Consider the following 22,597-nt stretch of genomic DNA (forward strand, 5'->3'; position numbering starts at 1 on the left):
CTATAAAGTTTACACAGAATGGTGCAAAAACAAAAACATTCAGTGAGGTGCAGGATTGTGGGTGGATTCGTCTTTGTTGATGAGAGAGGTCAGAGGAGAATGGCCAGACTTGTTCGAGCTGACAGGAAGACTGTAGTTAAATAACCACTCTTTACAACCGTAGTAAGCAGAAAATCTAGGAACACATTCAACCTTGAGATAAATGGGCTAAAACATTAGATTTCACCTTCATCAGCCAATAATACAGTGGACAGAGGCTTACAATGCAGATGAAGATTCAGAATTTGGTATAAACAGTATAAGTTCATGCGGCAGGCCAGACCTCTTAACAGTTTAGACTGGTGGTGCCATGGGAAATCTTGTCTTGAAGCATACTGCCCAACATTGTGAGTGTTGTTGCTAATCATTCTCAGCACTGCAATAACATTAACATGGCAATTACAAGGTAACCTGTGCTGTACTGTTATGTGTGAATTAGTGTTAGGATTTTTAAACACTGCTTAAACAAACTGGCCTTTTACAGCTACAATTGTCCTTTACCCAAACATTATTTGGTCAGTGGAGGGGGGGCAAAGGGGGTTTTCTTTTGACTGATAAGTGGAATACAAAGACTAAATACATAATAAATAAATACATTTGTATTTATGGTCATTACAGTGATGGAAAGTAAACCATCTGCCCATCGTCTGTTTAATGACTCAGTCCCAATTTAGGAGAAAAACCCCAATAAAAGCTGAAATTCCCTAAATGAGGAATTAACAAGAAATAAAAGTAAAGTAAAAATAAAAAGGGTCTAAATTATTTTGTTAATTAAATTTCAGTTTTTATCCATGTTTCATTCAAAATCAAACCCGCAACACAATGAAGTGGGCAAAATAACAGTGGGTCTAAATACCTTCTGAATCAGCTGTGTATGTATGTGGATGAATTGATAGCTGGACGGTTGGTGAACAGACAGACAAATGCAACTGAAAATATTCAAACCCAACAAATGAAAATGAGGATTTTTTTAACTTGCAAAACTATTTTACTTTAAATAAAGCCTTTATCAGTAAAATGATTCAGTAAATTAACAAAGAAAATGAATAGAATAGAATTAGAATAGCACCTAATCCTAATACCCCTTCTGTTGTGTTACAACATGTTTAAACTATTAGGACCAAATAATGACCCTTAATTTGCTTCAGCTGTGATGTGTTATATAAACACCACCCAGAGATTAAAGTGTTCAATGTGTGTGAAAACTAAGAAGCTACCACAAAAAAAGGAAGATCATTTCATTGCACCATAAGGGAAATGGGTACAAGAAGATTTCCAAGACCTTGAACATTCCTTGAGTTTATTGTCCAGAAGTTCTTAATTTATGGTGTAGCAGCAAACCTGCCTGGCTGTGGGAAAAGCCCAACATTTTGTTTAAAGGACTAAGCAATCTCATCAGGAAAACAAAGAAAAAAATCCATGTTACTAAAGGCAACCCACGTTAGCGGCAACCCTGAGAAGATAAAAAACCAAGTACTTAATGGCATCTCATTTTATTTTACCCTTCCATTGTTAAAATGTTTAAAGTAGAAAATTTCACATATTTATTTCTTGCATTTATTGAATTGTAGAAATAATCCATATAAATCAAACTATATATAACACAAATCAGTTCATTAATTTGCTTTTCTGAAGAATACTAATGATTGCTGCTGCTACCACTCTTCAAATGGAACAGAAAATATCTAAAGGACACTGATTTAGTGACGCTAAATAAACTCAATGTATGCAAAGCCATGGGAGTGAAAAGCAGCATGAAAATACAATTGAAATATGTTCAATCATTCGTTCATATAAATAATAACTTAATCCAATGTTCCAGTAACTGCTCTCAAATGAATGCATTCTCTCATGAGAGCAATAAGCAGCACAAACATGCCAGTCAAAAAGTGAACAGAACTAAAAGATTTATTGCCAATGCAATTATCCTATGAAACAATGAAAGAGAATCATTTGATGTTAATATGTAAAATAACTGCAAATCCCCTTCACCAAAACAAACAGGACAGCATAGTGAATGAAAGTTTCAAAATAATGAAGCTTCTGTTCGTCATGAATTATAAACAATCTCACTAACAACTTATGACTTTAATGTAACTGCATATAAGTAAAGAGTAATTTGCATGCATTAGTCATGATACTGCTCATTCTGATTCAAGCCTCTGCACAGTCCATTAGGGCCAGATAAGCGATAAAGTGGCCACACAAAGCCCTCATTCTTTGCCAGTGGTTAGAAGTTTAAGGGCTTTTTGTAGATTCTGTACAGCGGTAGCCACGTCTTCATACTGCAGAGCGCTACCGGCATATTTACAGTACTTCTGAGCCCGGGTAAAGTCTTCTGGTGTCAGATGCACACTACCTACAAGTGAAAGTAATAACAAGGACATTTAATAATCTGTAAATAGTTGAAATCTTAAAATAAATTCATTAACATTAAAATGAATAAAATATATTGTATTACATTAAATTAATCTTTAACTTACAGTGTTATGCCATATAACTAACTTAAGAATGAGCCAAACACAGTATCTTTATCAGGCAATAAAATATTTCTAATATACCATCACATCTACAAACCCAATGAATAATTTAAACAAAACTGACAGCAATTATTTGCAAAATGATTTTTTTTTATTAAAACTGCAAAATTATATTCATGTTTTAACCAAATAAATGTATTGTTTTTTGTGTATATATACAAAATTCAATGTTTTAACTTGATGGCTACAACATTTTCCATAAAAGGTTGGGGCAGGGGTATGATTATCACCATGTTACCAAGAAACCAAGGTGTTATTACCTTTCCTTTTAACATTTTCTGATTCGTTGGGAACTGAGGACACCACTTGTTTTAAAAGTGGATGTGAAATTTTCCCCACTTTTGTTTAATATAACTCATCAGCTGCTCAACAGTCTAGGTTCTGTGGATCTTTTCCACATCTGTGCCAAATTTACAATGAGACCAGCAGGTTTGCGAACAGGTAAGTCTAGCAGCTGCCCTCTCTACCCAAGAAGCCATGCTGCTTATACAAGCAGAGGCTTTTGAAAAGATGCTGTCTAGATTGCAGCATACAATGCAAAAAATGTTTACGCACTTTTTAGCAGTAATGGTGCTTTTGCAAATCTAAAAAAGTTGGGACAGTATGGAAAATGCTAATAAAATAAAAATTCAGTGTTCCTTACATGTACTTTGACTTTCATTTGATTGTAAACAGTTTGAACCTGAGATATTTCATGTTTTGTCTGCTCAACTTCATTTCATTTGTTAATATACCTCCATTCCTGCATTTCAGGCCTGCAACACATTCCAAAAAAAATCGGGGCAATTTAGGGCTAGTAATGCAGTTAAAAAACTAAAAAGTGATGTGATTCCAAACAGGTGATGTGAACAGGTGATTGTAATCATGGTTTGGTACAAAAGCAGCGTCCAGGAAAGGCTGAGAGTCTTTGATGAGCAGAGATGATCAGAGGATCTCCAGTTTGTCAACAAATGCATGAGAAAATTATTGAAATGTTTAAAAACAATGTACCTCAAAGAAATATTGGAAGGGATTTGCAAATTTCTCCCTCTACAGTGCATAATATCATTAAACGATTCAAGGAATCGGGAGGAATTTCAGTGTGTAAAGCCCAAGGGCGCAAGCTTAAACTGAACGCCTGTGATCTTCGGTCCCTCAGACGGCACTGCATCAAGAACCACCTCAACAATATCTGATATAACCACATGGGTGAGGGATTACTTTGGCAAACCTTTGTCAAGCATTACAATATGGAGTTACATGCACAAATGGCTGTTATCAGCAACAAGTCCAAAATCCAGGGTCTGTCATGGTATGGGGCTGTGTCAGTGCCATTGACAAAGGTAATTTACACTTCTGTGATGGCAGCATTAATACAGAAAAAGTACATTGAGGTCTTAAAACAACATATGCTGCCTTCAAGACCTCACCTTTTCCAGGGACATCCATGCATTTTTTAACAAGACAATGCAAAACCACATGCTGCACACATTACAAAGGCATGGCTGCGGAAGAAGAGGGTACGGATACTGGACTGGCCTGCCTGCAGTCCTGACCTGTCCCCAATAGAGAATTTTGAAATGAAAAATGCGACAACGGTGACCCTGTACTGTTGCACATCTTAAGACGTGTTTGCAGGTAGAATGGAACAAAGTAAAACCTGAAACACTAAATCACTTGGTATCCTCGGTGCCAAACGTCTTTTAATGTCCTTTAAGCAAGATCTCTACATATTCTAGGAATCTGTTAATAATGTTATGGACTGTAGATAGTGAAATCTTTAAATTTCTTGAAATAGTGCAATGAAAAACATGGTTTAAACTGTTTACTTAAGTGTTTTGAACTATATGGCAAACCTTGATTCATCCATGCTTATAAATGCTTTTTGTTGATGCTCCATGAAAGTAGAAAGTACCAAGTGTGGTTTTGATTACCCAGTCATACAATGCCAGTGTCACGATTTTTTTTGTGTTGCAGGTATCAAATTAAGTAACTTATATTTAAAAAAAAAACATAGAGTTGGTTAAGTAAAACATTAAATCCGTCAATGCCTGGAAAAAACAGTTTGCAAATTACTTGCTATGTTTTTGCATTCTGCATTACTAAACCTACTGTTGTGAAATTGGGTTTGTAGATCTGACTAAAAACAACAGTGACAAACATTTAATAGCCTGTTATTACATTCAAACTGAATGTGAATGTCAATCTAAAATGAATTAGCTTATCTGTGTTGGAATGCTTTCAGTCTTATATTTTGCTAATGAAACAAAAATGCTAAACCCTACATGCATTAATGAATGACTATTAAATATAATTTAACCAAGTCTAAGGGCTTAATTGTTTCATCCCATGCTTGAAGGGCAGTGTTTAGCTGTGGAATTTTTCTAATTATACATGCATCGCTGTGACGTGGCATTTCCTCAAGCAGAGATGGATTTTTTTTTGTCTGTGTTCAGTTGGCCCCCTGCAACTAGAAAAGTGCAGCTGACTTTTTACACAGGTAAAAAAATATTTAAATATTAAATAAAGTTTTTTATGCTTTCTGACCACTGGAAGAAAAAGATTTGGCAGATGGAACGCTGTTTTGTTGTTTACTATACCATCTTGGATGTTGTTGACAGGCAAGGGATCTCCTGGTGGCATGGTCCGGGAAGCTGGAACTGGTTTAACTGCCTCTCCTATACAGAAGTGATTGTATCAGTGTATAGTAATCAATCTATCTTTAGATTTGTGCTGATTAGCAAAGCAATAGCATGCAGTGTTTGTTTGCTTTTATGGGCAGCTCATTGGGTAGCACTGTCGCCTCACAGCAAGGAGGTCCTGGGTTCGATCCCCAGGTGGAGTGGTTTGGGTTCTTTCTGTGTGGAGTTTGCATGTTCTCCCCGTGTCTGCATGGGTTTTTTACAGGAACTCTGGTTTCCTCCCACAGTCCAAAGACATGCAAGTGAGGTGAACTAGAGATACAAAATTGTCCATGACTGTGTTTGACATTAAACTTGATGAATCGTGTGTAATGAGTAACTATCTGTCCTGTCATTAATGTAACCAAAGTGTGTGAAACATGGCATTAAAATGCCACCGAGCCATCCTATCGCCCAATAGCAATGCAGAGAACTTTTAAGAAAGAGATGCAACTTTGGGCAAAGCAAGCACAGAACTTGTAAAGAACAAGATATTGTTAAAATAGCTGGTTTCATTTTGGCTTCACCAACTAAGATCAGGGCAAAATGACTCATATGATTTGAGGCGAATTAGGATCTTTACACCTCGAAATTGGCTTGGAAAGGCTTAGTCACTTTCACCAAGCATGAAAGCAGAGGCACTATTCACTGGAGACTGTAGGCAACAACACCAGAGGCTGGAAGAGGAAATCTGGAGTGGGAGATATCACAATTGGATGCCAAACACACTACAGCTTTCTGGTTTAAAAGAATTAATGGAATGTGAGGCTTCAGAAATGAATTTTTGTTTTGCATTAATTCCACAATAAGATGACAATGAAAAGTCAAAACAACAAATAAGCTTGACTAGGCAACTAGTCGGTCAGTTTAAACCAAAAAATTAGAACTAAGAAAAATTTCTTATAACCCTAAAGTGTAGCTACTTTTACTAAGGTATATTATAATTTATATTTGTTGTAGTTAAATTCTTATTAGTGGATGCTTGATAATGCAATTACTTGTATTTTAAACACTACACATCACATGCTTAAATGCTTTTTATTGGGTGCGCCCATATTTAGGGGTCGACATATCTGATTTGTTTTTTATGCCACAAGTCTGTCCTGACGCAACCCTCCTTTTGATATCTAAACTTGGGATTGGCACTGAGAGTGCGCTGACAACACTGCCCAATGGCTAGGCTGTTTGGTCATCCCCAGGAATCACGTCTATGTAGAAGCCCAAACGGCTGATAGCACCACAGAGATCTAAACCCCAGAACTCAGCGATAGTGGGCTAATGTTTTGCAGTAGTATTTATGGTACTGTTAATAAGAAAAAGTAACTATAAATTACACACTAAAGCCTGGTTTATGCTTCCATCCTAACTGTATTCTGAAGTCTTTGGTTGGTCAGAAAACACTTTGGATGGGCAAAAACAGTTTAAAATTTTGGGCAGTTATAATTATTATACGCAGATATTATTTGGAAATGTAATTACACTAATTCCCCAGCTGGTATTAATTTTGCACATTGCAGGAAGACCAAAAAATAACACAGCTATACCAATATAAGATCCACATTACTGCATTGTATAGGTAATATTACCAACTGAAAAAAATCTACCAAAAGTTTCACAGTGAAGGTGTCATATGGAAAAGTCCAAATTGTACCTGAGGGACGTGGGAGATCTGCAGGAGTGTTGGCTGGAGCGTGGGAGCCAGGAGGAATCTGGATATTGTTGTAGTTGGGGGGACTGACTGCTGGGCCTTGGTCTGCTGGACCCACACTGAAGGAGGGCTGCGGATGAACTGGATCAAAAGAAGCCGGAGATGGACCGCCACCTTCAGCACCAAACTCATCATCTACATGAAAAGAAAAATGACTTTATGATTTTAACGTGTTGAAAACAAGGTCTTTAAACTATTCACACAGAATGAGATGGCTTTATTTACCAATACTACATGACTTATCAGAAACTATTAGTAATCTGTACAGTATGTATAAATCTTATTTTAATATTTGTTTAATATATCAACCATGACATTTAGCAGTCCAACATTTATTTCATGCCATTTTTATTACTTATAATTGATTAAAATCCATTTATTGCAAAGCTGAATTTGTTGATCATGTTAAATGGTTCCTAGAAGGAAATTCTAGGACTTGGTGGAAAGAGTAAAGCATGAGGCAAAAAAACCCAAAAAAACCCACATACAACATCCAAAGAACTTTAGGCTGAGCTGGAGACATCTAGAGTGATGGTTTCAACCACCTGTACCATATGCAGAACACTAAACAAAACAGGGCTCTATGGGTGAAGGCCCAGGAGGACCCCACTGCTTAAAAAAGGCATAAAAAGTGTGACTGAACTGTGCCAAAACCCACATAAACAAACCACAATCTTTCTGGGAAATGTTCTATGAGGAGCCAAAAAAGGTGCAATAAGCTCACAGATGGCTAAAAATGTTTGGAGGCTGTCCTTGTATAGTATAGTAAGAGTGTCTTAAATCTTGTCCATGTCATACTATGTATTTCTGTATTTCTTTTTTTAAATGCCCTCATGGTTGACAGGTCAACTTTTCTGTTAAATATATTTGGACATGCTATTAAAATATTAAAATGATACAATTTTGACTGCAAATTTATGGAACTGAAAAATTACCAAAATAGGTAGCACATTTTTTGTTGTTGCATGACAACTGAATTGAAATAACACATGACTTTAACCATTACACTGTATGTATGGGAATCTTTATTATATGGGAAATATGCAGCTGTAAATTGTGTGAAGGTGACATTATATGGATTTGATTAGTTTGTGATCAATGCATTTAACAAGTGGGATATCAATATTAAGAACATCCATGCACCATGAAATCTTAAATTGCCTTAATTTCCTTCGGGATTAATAAAGTATCTCTCTCTCTCTCTCTCTCTCTCTCTATCTATCTATCATTACTACATGCCCACTCCCCAGTAAACATGAGCCTGTGACACACAAAATTTAAAAACATAGGACCAGTGGTAATGTGGTGACTTGTATAAAGAAATATATATGTCCATATATTGGTAATGTTATAATGTTATATTGCTAATGCCAGTGCCTGAAATACAATCTACACCGATTAGCCATAACATTAAAACCACCGCCTTGTTTCTACACTCACTGTCCATTTTATCAGCTCCACTTACCCTATACTGACTGTAGTCCATTTAGTTCTCTGCATGCTTTGTTAGCCCCCTTTCATGATGTTCTTCAATGGTCAGGACTCTCCCAGGACCACAACAGAGTAGGTATTATTTGGGTGTTGGATCATTCTCAGCACTGCAGTGACACTGACATGGTGGTGGTGTGTTAGTGTGTGTTGTGCTGGTATGAGTGGATCAGACACAGCAGCGCTGATGGAGTTTTTAAACACCTCACAGTCCCTGCTGGACTGAGAATAGTCCACCAACCAAAAATATATCCAGCCACACTAACACACACTAACACACCACCACAATGTCATTGTCACTGCCGTGCTGAGAATCATCTACCACCTAAATAATACCTACTCTGGGGTGGTCCTGACTATTGAAGAACAGAGTGAAAGTAGGGTAAAAAATCAACAACTCTTTTCAATCAACAACTGAACTTAAAACTGGTTGCTTGTTAATATTTTATCATTTAAAGCTTTATTTTTGTAGTAATTCATTAATCTTCTCATAAACATGAATGCAGTTGATAAAGATTAGATACAAGGCTAATACAACAATCTTGTTTTAGTGTTCTTTGCAAGTTTCATTAGCTCTTAAATGGGAAATTTAGTTTGGGGGAAAGATTTTGATGATTTTGATGCTCTTGTAGATGTTAGGGAAGGTCAATTAGGAAATGTCTGATGGAGACAGGTACTTGGGAAGTTTCACACACTGGAGCCACTTCTCCCCTCAATAAGTGAGTGTGTTAAAAATATGTCAAATTTAGCACCTAGTGTATGCCACTTAATGGCTGCATTTTTCTAATTGGACATTTTGTTGGATGTTTACGCTCAGGCATATTTCAAGGAGCTTATTTTGTTTCAAAGTCTTCAATTCAGCCCACCATCGGTTTTCAACAAAGGTGTTTATTATTGGTTTGGCGTCTGAAGGTGGGAGTTTACGCTCTGTTTCTTGCTCTCCTATTTCCTCTTTGGCTACCTGGTCTGCACTTTTGTTTCCTGTGATACCCGATACCTTGTTCCTGGTATCTAACACATTATTATGTCATGGTTTCTTTTGGTAAGTACTTGTCTCTTTTCCAAGATGTGATTAATGACTGGGCGTTGCTGTGTAAAAGCTTCCATTGTTAAAAAGCATCATTTTAAATCAGTGCATAACAATGCATTAGGTAGGTGTGCTGTGTCAATATGTTTCAGTGCCATTTGAACTAAGTGGCCTTCTGTTTTGGATCTCGAGCTGTGTAATGGTAGGATTTCCTTGGCTACATATTGGTCTGTTACCATTGCTGCTGCTACTTGTCCTACATGTTAGGATACGTCTGTGCATATGACTGTATGGGATGGATATTTTTCTCTGACAATAGAATTCTTTGAGATATGTTTGCATGGGTAGTGTTTTTGTTATTAGTATAATGTTTATTTATTTGAGTTTCCATGGTGAAATGGCATTAATGTGCGGCTGGGTGAAGTTATTTAAATCCTGGTTTAAGGCATCCAGGTGTTGTTTTGCTCTTATTGTACAGTAGATTGACTAGCTTTGGATTTTGTTAATACTGTGTTGTGTACTACAACAGGCATATCTCCCTCTGTACCCAATGCATAAATCACCGACGTATCAGCTCTGGAATGTGCCTGTTGGAATTTTCTTGGTTAGGCTATTGATCTTGAGGTTAAAAAGGGTGACTGATAGTACACTCCCTTGCAAAACTCCCTTTTCCCAATTGTGATAATCTAAGTATCTGTTACTGTATGGAGGTAAACCTGTCTCATCAGATTTTGAAATTTAAAAGCCTTTGACTTTTGATTACTGAACTTTAAGCCTTTGAATTTTGATTACTGAACTTTTTTTGCCTCAGAATTCAACCCACACTATTTACAATAACTCATTTTCACTTTCATTTTTCGATGTTAACAAATTCAAAATCAAAAATTCAAGTTTATAAAATTCAAATAATATATATTCAGGTTGCTCAAATTCGATAGGTCAAATTCAGATCACAAAATTCAGATTAAAAAATTCAGACTAAACATCCGGGACACGCAGGATGAGCAATTGATTCCAGAGCCGTAGAGAGAACCGCTGTGACGGGGGCGGGACATTTCTCTGCGCAGCTCCGGGTGGAGCTCTGTTCATTTCCACTACTGAGCAGCATTTTCAGCTGTATGTTGCTTTGTTTTAAAAAAATAATGAATTTGATGTCATTAATATACTTAATCCTGATATTGTTTAGCATTTGCTCAGCACTAAATGTTACATGTTTATCTTAATTAATAGGTATAACCGAATTTAGCTTAGTCAATTAAGCTAAATTAATGCCACTAGAGTCTTTTTACCTTAAATGAGTTGATTAATCAAGAGTCTTGTTACAGAAATGATAATAAAACATTAGAACCATAATAAATCATGCTACTTTTACTTTCATACTTAAGTACATTTGAAGGTAAATACTTTAGTACTTGTACTCAGTGAAGTGGAGGTAAAGAGTTAAAAAGGTAAAGTTTATGTATAAACATGCTTGTTTGCATTACATGATTGGTCTGTTTGCATTCATTGTTGTACCAGGGGTTGCTTAGAAGTTTTTGGGATGTTCTCCTCTGCTATCTTTTTCAGAGCAGCAGTAAACAATTCCATTGGTAGCAAGCAAGCTAACATCTCCTCACGTGTAGCGAAAACGGTTAAATTGTCACTGAAAAGCCCACATTTGCAAATAGGTTACACTTGTACACCTTTATACAAATGAAAAATCAATGAGAATTTATTTACATAAAAAAAAAAAGAAACTCAGTTTGTTGCTCCGCATTCGTCCACCATATTTAAAATCTTTGGCAAAAAAAGTTGCACGCACAGAACACTGGGATTGCCTTCACCGCTAAGGAAGCATCGGAGGCTCCCTCGTTAGTTTAGTCAGTTTATCGCTTTGAAATAAGGCACCTTAGTAGGCAGCATGTTAAGGCATCTAAGAAGTCAGACAGCCTTCTTCTCGGGAGCATGCATAGGATGATGTAAAATGCTGTCTATGTAGTGAGCTCACTAAGTTGTCGGACAGACCCACTGTTAATTGTGGAGTATCAGCCATGACCTGATATGTTCATCAGACTGAGATTGTTTGCACTTAGGGCTGGACGATATGGCTAAAATTTATATCACGATATAACTCCTAATTTCGGTCGATACGATATAATTCCGATATCGATATGAATAATACAAATGTCAGAAAAACTGCCAGGAACACCAACATTGAAAGGCTGTACCTGCGAACCTCTGAAAAATTTATTTGCAAAGTCTATGAAATCTCACCCTTTACAACTACATAATATTTTAGAAATAATAATAATAATAATACAAATAAATGAGCTTTCACCTTTTACTTGTATTCAGCATTTGTATAGACAAAAACATGACATCATTCTCAAATAAACATAAGCTTTGACAATATATAATATAATATATTAACATATGTCTTAACCAGAGGTGGAAAGAGTACTAAAATATTGTACTCAAGTAAAAGTACTATTACTTTAATAAATTGTTACTTAAGTACGAGTAAAGTTACTAGTCTAAAAATCTACTCAAGTAAAAGGTATTACACTCATTTAAAATGTACTCAGAGTAAACGTTACTTAGTTACTTTATTAACAGCAGGGGGGGGGGGGTCTCTTCTGTGTAATGCAAACAGGACATGTGGATATAAATCTCACAATAGTTGTTTTTAATTCAAATATAATAGAAGAAACATGTTGATACAACATTTAAAACATTTAGGGGTGTGTAATGTGTCATTTTAGTCCCATAAAACTTTTTTAAACTGTATAACCACTAGTGATGTGTCGTAGAATTATTTGAATCTATTGAACGGCCCTTTAAACTGAAATAAAAGAATCGATTCGCGCTTCTGGGAGTCGTTATGTATATATACGGCTCTTTAAAAGGAACCGAGACAAAAGATCCGACTCCCCGTCGCAGAATTCACTGCAGCAGTTTCCCAGATTTCTTTAGCGTTTATTATTTTACTCAGTAACGGATCTTATTTAAAATGTAGCGAATTACAATTCTTAATACAAAACATACTTAAGTAAAAGTAAAATTACAGGCTGTGAAATCTACTTTGAAAAGTATAAGTACACAAAAAAACAAAAAAGTACACTCAATTACAGTAACGCGAGTAAATGTAATTCGTTACTTTCCACCTCTGGTCTTAATTAAGCAATAGAACACTAGCCTTCGGCTCGTGCCTGCGACCAAATCACAGCCGTGATGTTATTCGCGATAACACACGACCTCAAGTGTTCTATCGCTTTTATACAACAGTTTTTACAAAATAAAGAAAGAAAATAAATCAAAGAAGCCCTGAATTTCATATTAAATATGCTTTAATATTGACAATACCTTCCGCCAAAAAGTAGTTCCACAACGAATATAAAGTTTAACACTACAAAGCAGAAATCCCAAGTTGCAAAAACTCATTTTAGGGAGGTAAGAACAACAACAAGAAGAAGGCAAGAACCTCCGAAGGGAAAAAAAAGAAATAAAAAACCTCTCACACACACCAAAGGATATGGGTGATAACAGAACTCTTAGGAGCTGCTAACTGGGCTATTAAGCTAACTGTTCGCGTTACTAACACATTAAAGTTCCCTACATAGTGCACTAGATTGTGTATCAGATCGCAGATTTATGTTCCCTACTTAGTGCACTAGATTGTGTATCAGATCGCGGATTTATGTTCCCTACATAGTGCATTAGATTGTGTATCAGATCGCGGATTTATGTTCCCTACACAGTGCGCTAGATTGTACATCAGATAAACGCGATTTAAAGATTTAAAACGCGATTGGGAATAAAGTCTGTGTTGCCTGCGTGCGCGTTTGTGTGCATGAAGCTTGTCGTTACTGGCAACGCGTCAGCGGAGTAATACAGTTGTGGTGTGAAAAGGCCGTGCTGTTATCACGAATATCAGCACAGTTAGAACGCTTCTCAACCAATCAGATTGTAAGGTCGGAACTAACTGTTGTATAACTAACTTTAATCCACAACATATACTGATTATTATTTGTATGTAAACATTTTCGAACAGAAGTGCTCAGCCAGGATAAAGAATATAAAAAGTGCTTAAGAGTTGCTGCAGAATTTGCTGCAGCAGATGTTGTGCTTAAAGAATACAGAAAAAAAGAGTCTAGTCTTTCCTCTCTTATCAACTATTTCTACTGCTTCTTTTTTTAACTGTGGATGCTCGTTCACTCACAGCTGTTGAACTCATTCTGCCGCTGATATCCACCGTGTTGTAGCAGAGTGTAATCAGAGCGGTAACGCTGAGCACTGGTTTCGTGCCTGTGCCGAACGTCATCACGCACTGACGTATGAATATCGATCGAATTTATTTAAAAATCATATCACCGTTATTGAAACATTTTCTATCGCGATATATATCGATATCGAATTATTGTCCAGCACTATTTGCACTAATTAATTATTCTGTTATTTTCCCTTTTGAGTTTGTGTTCTGGCTTCCTTAAAATGGGTTGTGCCCATTAAAATCCCCAAGTAGCATATAAAGTTGGGGTTACTGTTCCACCAATTTTTCAATTTTTGGGTCGTCAAGACATAGTGTGGTGGAATGTACACATTACATATGGTGATGGTTCTTGGTGAGATGTTAGTTACTCAAATTGCTGTTGCTTAGAGGGAAATGTGGCTGTGAAGAATATCATTCCTGATGAAGATAGCCGTCCCTCCTGACAGTCCACCAGTGTCTGGGCCGTGATTATGTATATAAATGTAGGGTTTAATAAGCTCACAAATGGCTATAGTAAAGATATAGTAAGTATAGTAAAGGTGCATTTTTTAATGGCTTCATGTATGTTGTCAGGTCAACTTTATTGTTGAATATAATTGGACGTGCAGTTAAAATATTGTAATGAGATAAAGTTGATAAATAACCACTTATTTCTTAAAATTTTGGCTTTTTTATACTAAACAATTAGGGGTGTCAATAATCTGGGCTGCAACTGTATGAGTACAATTATGCTGTGACAGTATACTGTCTAAGCAACTGAGGGTTAAGGGCCTTGCTCAAGGGCCCAACAGCAGCAACCTGGCAGTGGTGGGGCTTGAACAAGTGACCTACTGATTACTAGTCCAGTACCTTAACCACTAGGCTACAACTGCCTACAGAGAATGCCCTTATTTGTCATATATACATATACACGTGTACAGTACAATAAAATTCTTTTTCCGCATATCCTGGCCCGTTTGGAAGCTGGGGTCAGAGTCAGCCATTGTACGGCGCCCTTGGAGCTGAGAAAGTTAAGGGCCTTGCTCAAGGGAAACTAAAAATGACCAAAATGTTTTTGTTTTGTTTTTGCATGACAACTGAATTAACCCTATTGAAAAACCAGGACTTTAACCGTTTAAGTTAAGGTTATTTATTCTTTGTTTGACTATGGCAGGTCTTACCCCTTTTTTGGGCAAAACACTTTGGTTTTGTGCTTCATTTTAATATCTTTGATGTCATGATGCATGCTCAATAATCCAGGTACACATCCACAAGGTTGAATCAGTTCATCTGGACACAAAGTTTCGTGTGGTTTTCTGAACTGGTTCAACTTTGTGAAAATCTTGGATTGTTTCCACTTTTCTTATGTCTGGATTTATTTTGCCATGTAAACTGGGGTAACTGTAGCCTAGCAGGTAAGGTACTGGACTAGTAATCGAAAGGTCGCTGGTTCAAGCCCCACCACTACCAGGTTGCCACTGTTGGGCCCTTGAGCAAAGCCCTTAACCCTCAATTGCTCAGACTGTATACTGTAATGTAAGTCGCTTTGGATAAAGGCGTCTGCTAAATGCCAAAAATGTAAATGTAAATGTAAGGGGTCTGTTTCCTGCTTTGTCGTCATTTTTACTCATGTCTTTCTAGCTTTGTACTTGGGTCAGTTAATTAAAATCATTCACTTTAAAAAGTAAATAATTCCTACAAGATCACAAACATTTAATAAAATAAAAAGTTAAGTAAAATACCTTTTTATGTACTATGTTTGAATACTGGCAAACATTAGCTCATGTGATCAGCCTGTCACACTGACTGACATTTTATTACTTTGCAACTGAACAAAAGGTCCAGTCCAATGTAACATTGACAAACGGGAGAGGAGCATCCATGAATGCCGCAGAGGAGTCCTGATTTCAAAGCAGCACACAATAACACACTGGACAGCTTTGTGTTGTTAGAATAATGGTGTGAGGGAGGTTTTAGATACTGAGATATGGTTCCAAAATGACAGCAGGTTTTGTGAATCCGTACTATAACGCAAAGGTTAAAGTGAAAAATAAACAACTCTGCATTTGTCCCAGGAAAAAACAGAGGATGAATACATAAGCAGTTGCCATGAAGATTATCAAAATTTTTATTTTAGCCTTTATCTCTATTTAGTTAAGCCTGCCATAACTACTAGTAATGACAGGGTAAGCTTCCATAGATGTAAAAATTAACAACATGGACTGTGACCTGTGGTCTCTAAGCTTTTGCACTGTATAGTAAAATTAGTGCCCTTAAACATTTATACATTTTAGTGTATAAAATTGTTTAATAATTTGAATAATTGTCTTAAAATTTACAGCAGAAAAATATTTAAGTTTAACAGATATAATCAGTTATAGTAATATAAATTGCAAACGGTCAGAAAATTACCCTGTTGGAATAAAAATAACTGGAATTTTAAGTCTCATGCTTGTTTACCCAGGTATTAAATCTTAATTACCAGAGCTGGCATTGCATGTGAAAGCTAAAATGCAGAGTGCATTGATTAGATAATTAATCATGTTAAGACCTAAGACATACATGTGTGAACAAAAGATAATGGATTACTAGATAATGCGAAGGGAACTGATTTAAACATTAAAAAGCAAATAACAGAAGCACCGCAGCCAGTTGTTTGGATGGATGAGTTTTTTGGGCATTTTGCACTGTATCTGTACAATCAAGTGACAGTTGGATGTCTGTAATGATTTTAACACTGTGCCAATTTCAGATCCACTCCCGTGAGAATTTGTTGTCATCCAGTTGCACTTCTGATGTAGTACAGGCATCCACAACATATGCTAGCAAAGCATGTCTCAACATGTCTGCAGCATAATTATTTTATTATAGAAATCTGCTGTAAATCTGTACATTTCATGGTTATGTGGTATTTAGAAAAACTGATTTTATTCACATTTCATGTGAATAATGTCAAAACTATTATTTTACCTAAAAAAAGAGAGAAAGAAGGCAAGAGTAGTGAAGCAAATGAGATCACTAGAGCCAGAGGGACCTGTGTATGTAAAATCACTTTCAGTGATTTCCTGAAACTGTTTTCACACCTGGCCTGAATATTTAAGTTCATACCTGGGGGAGGACATCATTACCACAATGATGGATTTCACAAAGACAACTCCGGTTTACACCTCAGCTTGATTTTAGCATTACATTCGAAGTGCATGAAGAATATGCAAATTACAAGATATGTTTAATTCATGTTTTTGTTTACTGAACTGTGTTTAAATAGTGACTTTTCACTTTTGTGAGTATAAACTGTAAATTTATGAGGAATAAAGATGGAGAAAGGCTAAATAATTTTGCAAGACTTTTTCATTACTAATACATTATTCAAAACCCAAAACATCTTTACACCAGGACATAGACACTGTATTTACAAAGTGTAAATCACTTCACATCCCCCACTTTGTTGGCACACTTTGCAAATTCTTTTAGGAATGGCTTTTGCAGCTCTACAATTTATACCTTTTCTGTAAAACACCTTAGATATGGTTTAATATTTTTTTTTTTAATGCATTTTCTCCCTTTTTTCCTATTTTTTAGCGCATCCAATTTTTACCCATTTGCGTTATGCATTCTCTCTACTGGTGCTGACCTCCACCCCGATTGTGGAGAGCGAACTGACACACGCACCCCCCGCCATGTGAGCAGTAGCTGACTGACCTACACGAGGCGAGTTCATATGCGAATCAGCCTTGTGCATGGAGAGCCACACCCTGATCAGGCATTATTCCTCTACTCTGTGCAGATGCCATCAACCAGCCAGTAGAGGTCGTAATTGCATCAGTTATGAGGTCCCTATCCCGCTTCCTCCCTGGGTGAACAACAGTCAATTGTTGTTCATGTAGCCACCCATACAGCCGGATGGCAGAGCTGAGAATCGATATGATGTATTCGAAATCCCAGCTCTGGTGTGCTAGCGTATTTTACCGCTGTGCCATATGAGCGGCTAGATATGGTTTAATTATAAATGTCTTCAGTCACAGCTACAAAATTCTGCAACTCGGTACAGGGCTCGACAGTAATAGTGTTTGAATGGAGCATCTGTGCTTCTACAGAAATGTAGAAGCACATTTACGGCATTGGATAGACCTGCAGAATTCTGGGACACAGTTCTACGGCGTGTCAAATGGGTCAGCAGTTTGTCTAGAGCAAGAAAGTCAAAGCTTATGACCAGAAGAATACTATCCTTAGTGTCAAGGAGGACTTCCCTCTCATAGAAAATCTGTGGGATTTAAAGAAAGCAGTACAAAACCCAACAAACCTCAGTAGGCTGGAAGCTTTTGAATTAAAAGAATGGCTGAAGATTCCACAACAGAGGTGTCAGAAGCTTGTTAACACTTAACAAAATCACTTATTAGAGGTGATCAAAGCAAAAGGATGTTTCAACCAAAAACAGACGGAAAGTTGAATTAAAGTGCACATGGACATTTGTCAAGAGAACTAGATTTACATTTTCGGCATTTAGCAGACAGACGCCTTTATTCAAAGTGACTTAACAGTACTGTGACAGTATACAGTCTAAGCAATTGAGGGTTAAGGGCCTTCCTCGAGTGCCCAACAGCTGCAGCACCTTGCAGTGGTGGGGCTTGAACCAGCAACCTTCTGATTACTAGTCCATTACCTTAACCACTAGGCTACAACACTCATCTGAACTAGATGCTTTTCAAGTAAACTCAAAATTAGCTCGAATTATGCTATCAAAATTGCTGGAATGTATCAATAAATATATATTTTTTTATTTGTAGAAACCTCCTTGTTTCTACACTCACTGTCTATTTTATCAGCTCCACTTACCATATAGAAGCACTTTGTAGTTCTACAATTACTGACTATAGTCCATCTGTTTCTCCACATATTTTTTTACCCTGTTTTCACCCTGTTCTTAAATGATCAGGACCCTCAGAGGACCACCACAGAGTAGGTATTATTTGGGTGGTGGATGATTCTCAGCACTGCAGTGACACTGAAATGGTGGTGTGTTCGTGTGTGTTGTGCTGGTATGAGTGGATGAGACACAGCAGTGCTGCTGGCATTTTTAAACACCTCACTGTCACTGCTGGACTGAGAATAGTCCACCAACCAAAAATATCCAGCCAACAGCGCCCCGTGGGCAGCATCCTGTGACAACTGATGAAGGTCTAGAAGATGACCAACTCAAACAGCAGCAATAGATTAGTGATCGTCTCTGACTATACATCTACAAGGTGAACCAACTAGGTAGGAGTGTCTAATAGAGTGGACAGTGAGTGGACACGGTATTTAAAAACTCCATCAGCACTGCTGTGTCTGATCCACTCATACCAGCACAAAACACACTTACACACCACCACCACCATGTCATTGTCACTGCAGTGCTGAGAATGATCCACCACCTAAATAATACCTGCTCTGTAGTGGTCCTGTGGGGGTCAGCCTAATGCCTTTTAATGTAAGGGGTTTAAATATTTTCAATTGCAACTGAATGTTACGTGATGTCTCACTAACTATAGATGTTTTCAATGTAGACACCCTGCTGTTTTTGTCAGAATGTTCTTGTTCTATGTTCTTGTTTGTCTGCTACAAAACTTGATGGTAAACACCTCTTATTTAGCCTCCTGGAACACGGACATCAATTTATTCTGCATAGTCTGATTGACATACTGCAAAACTCAAAAATGTAATACTAGGGTCAGTAGAATGACATTTTTTGGGAGGGGTACACATTGTTGGCAGTGAGCTAGAATGATGTCACTACTCGAGTGCTGAGGCCCAGCTGCTCAGAGAAGGTGCAGCACTTCTATAAACATTACACGGCTCTAAGTTTATTCATATAGCAAATGAGTAACAAACCTAAACCCCACATGGGAATGTAATGTCAAATAAAATAAAGATAAATATGTGATATACAATTAGGCATTGAGTCATGTTATAATAATAAAAAAAACAAAGACAATAAGGGTACAGGCCATACTTAAGTGAATCTTTTACTTTGTGCCTATGTAAATCTATACACACGCATTTCCCTGAGGATCAACCCGACAATGACTTCATCTCTGAACTGCAGAACTGAGTCAAAAGCAGCCCACCCAGCAGCTGCTCTAAGTGGGAATACATTTAACAGCCATTTTGGCTTGATCTATTTTAGCATGTGCGTTTGTGTGTGTCTCTATAGTACTCAGAGCCAAGTGAGCAAACCTTTCAGTGTTTATCTTCCTATGATAATCAGAATTATTTGATAAGTCATTGTTAAAGGTATAATCAGATGTTAATCCCAGGTAAAATTCTCTTAATGCTACAAAAGAGATACATTACTATATGATGTCAAAGTTGGGACAGAATATGCTATTCAGATCCTATAATTATTCACATATGTGAGGAGGTCAAATATGTCATCTGACTATATTCTTAGGTTCATCAAATCAGCCTCAGATAATTTCAGCAGTACACATGGGGTCTTATCATAAAAAGGCTGTTTGCACCGTACATCTAGTCCTGTATGCTTGCTTCATATCCAAGTGATCATAGGACCAAAGCATCTCCATCAAATAGCTGATTATGGAGACTTTATTATACTTTCCACGTGGTATGAGACAATGTGGGTTAAAGGCATCATTTTGATTTTTTAAAATAAATCCACTGCTTTTAATCATTATTTTTTTGCATCTGTCTTTGATACCTTTATTTTTATGGCAGCCCTTCCAAGAATTCTAGGCATGTTAACGTCACAATATACAGTTTGTACATTTAAGCTCATCAAGCTCAGTTAATTTTGTTGGCTAAAATTGTGGTGTACATCTGTGACATTTCTAGCCATCTATTCCGATTTACTTTATTCCAGAATGAGCAAATCCTTATCTCCAATAGTTAGGTTGCCTTGGTTGAAACATGTTATTGGGTTGGGAGTTGGGAAATTGCTCTCCCACCACTTCTCAGAATCTGATAAGAAACACAATGAGCTAACCTTTTCTGCATCAGCTGTGTAATCTTGGAGGAAAGGCTTGAGCCAAAGGGTATTTTGCTAAATGGAGCCATAGGTTTGGTTGTTTGTAGAGGGAGTTGCTGATATTATATCAGAACTTACCATATGCTTCCCCTTCCATGCCAATAGGCCCAGCTTGAGGTGTCTCACCGTTCTTCAGGCAGTTGTGAATATAGGTCGCCTTCCATCTAGAATACTTCCTGTGCTGGATGTTCTAGATGGGGGAGGGGGTGAAATGGAGGAAGGAATATTAATAGTGATAATTAAGGAAAGCTGTGTCAGTAACAACTCTCGCCCTAAGGGCAACATCTGCAGGAGTAGATTAAACTGAGAATGTTTGGACCAACTTTAGTCTGATATGTTGAGATCTACATTACAGTTCAAGTCAGGTTAAAATATTTAAATAAATAAAAAAAATCGAACATAAAAAAGTCATACCCCCTGACATGTTAAACCAAACCAACCGAACCATGAATCAAAATGAAGTTTAACATTTTGTAAATGCAATTATTATTATATCACAACTACTTGAAACTGTATGTGCTGATTTGTGCAAATGAAACAAATCATTGCATTTGAATACAACATACAAAAATAAAAGAATGACTTAATTTTTTTCTACCATAAATAATTAAAGAATGTGTGAAATCTCTTTGTTTTATTTTATTATTTTTTCTTCACTTTAATATAAGTAATTCTGCACTTACAAAACTAATGTAGCAAGATGAACATGTGCAAGATCTATAAGAGGAGGGCACTCACAGACACCCAAGACTGGTGGCTACTATACTGTAGAATGCTTAGGAACAAAGTGCATTAGGAATGGTCCTTAATATGCAAAAACCAGAGCAAATCAGCTCCCAGCTTCTGGTCATGGCTGGCGTATTACATTGCTGGGCCTCAAACTTACAACCTCTGGGTAATATTTTTTTACTTGGTTTTACATCAAATATAATCAAGAAAAGTAATAAAGAAAATTTCTGATTAAAATGGTCTATTTAAATATTATGAGTGCAAATGAAGTCACAAATGCTTTAACTAAGACACTAAAAAAGAATTGTTACCTCTTTTTCACATCTTTTTCACCACATAGACATAGATAAGATTAGGGCCCTTGAGGTCTGTTACTAAAAAGCTTCCGTTCTGTAAGTAATCCAATATGGCAGAGCTTTTTGTGGCCTGTTCAGAGAGTAGCAGTGTTATAATGGAGGGCTGTTTCTGAGGCCCCATTGTCTTGGTTCACATTACTCAGACAAGGCTGACTATTAAAACAGTGGAGCCAATAGGCACTCTACAGTAACAAAATGTCCGGCCCTAAGGGGCAAACAGCACTCAATGAAACATTGTCCATCGTTTGATGCAGGTCGCTATTCTTACTTTTCTCAGTATTACAATGAGAAAAAGAGAGAAGGAGAAAGCTGCAGCCATAGATACAAAGCTACAAGTATTAGGCATGTTGGAAGGAGAGTATTAACCCAGCTCTGCCACAACAGAAAATTCCCAAAAATCGACACACTCAACTGAGTGGTGAGCCATGGTTCTGGGCACCACTTTTTATTTTCCTCTATTCTTTTTCACTTAATAATGGCTTTTGTAGCTGCATTAGGGTTTAGCAACACAAGCATGCCAGACGGTGTTGCTGATTCCACTTTAATGTGTTTTCATTTCATCCCATTTTTCTACGGTTTCAGAGCTGTAAGTAATTGGTTATTTCAGACAACCTACATAGTCATTTTTGGCTTTCTTACCTCTTCTGACAACTCGCCAAACACAGAGAGCACATCAAGCAAAAGGCTTGCAGTGTAGAAAGACTTGATCATGTTCCTGGAAAAACAGGGAAAGATGTAAATGTGGCTACAAGTTTGGTGGGGAGACTGGGATGGGTGGTTCAAATGTGCAAGTACAGC

General features: G+C 37.1%; 1 protein-coding gene across 2 annotated transcripts in view; it reads right to left on the reverse strand.

Moving 5' to 3' along the window:
• Positions 1 to 1,573: 1,573 nt before the first annotated feature.
• Positions 1,574 to 22,597, reverse strand: part of vta1 (vesicle (multivesicular body) trafficking 1) — a 49,952-nt gene continuing 28,928 nt past the window's right edge. Inside the window, exons 4-8 of one of the 2 annotated variants that reach the window (XM_063001208.1) lie at positions 22,439 to 22,514; positions 20,793 to 20,904; positions 6,891 to 7,082; positions 5,159 to 5,236; positions 1,574 to 2,398 (exon numbers count right to left, since the gene is read on the reverse strand). In XM_063001208.1, the coding sequence (XP_062857278.1) occupies positions 2,253 to 2,398; positions 5,159 to 5,236; positions 6,891 to 7,082; positions 20,793 to 20,904; positions 22,439 to 22,514 (604 nt within the window). In that variant the 3' untranslated portion in view covers positions 1,574 to 2,252. The remainder of the gene's footprint in view (positions 2,399 to 5,158; positions 5,237 to 6,890; positions 7,083 to 20,792; positions 20,905 to 22,438; positions 22,515 to 22,597) is intronic. The other variant, XM_063001209.1, reaches the window with a different exon arrangement.

This window comes from Trichomycterus rosablanca, chromosome 9 (assembly GCF_030014385.1).
Source record: "Trichomycterus rosablanca isolate fTriRos1 chromosome 9, fTriRos1.hap1, whole genome shotgun sequence".
NCBI classification, from domain to species: domain Eukaryota; kingdom Metazoa; phylum Chordata; class Actinopteri; order Siluriformes; family Trichomycteridae; genus Trichomycterus; species Trichomycterus rosablanca.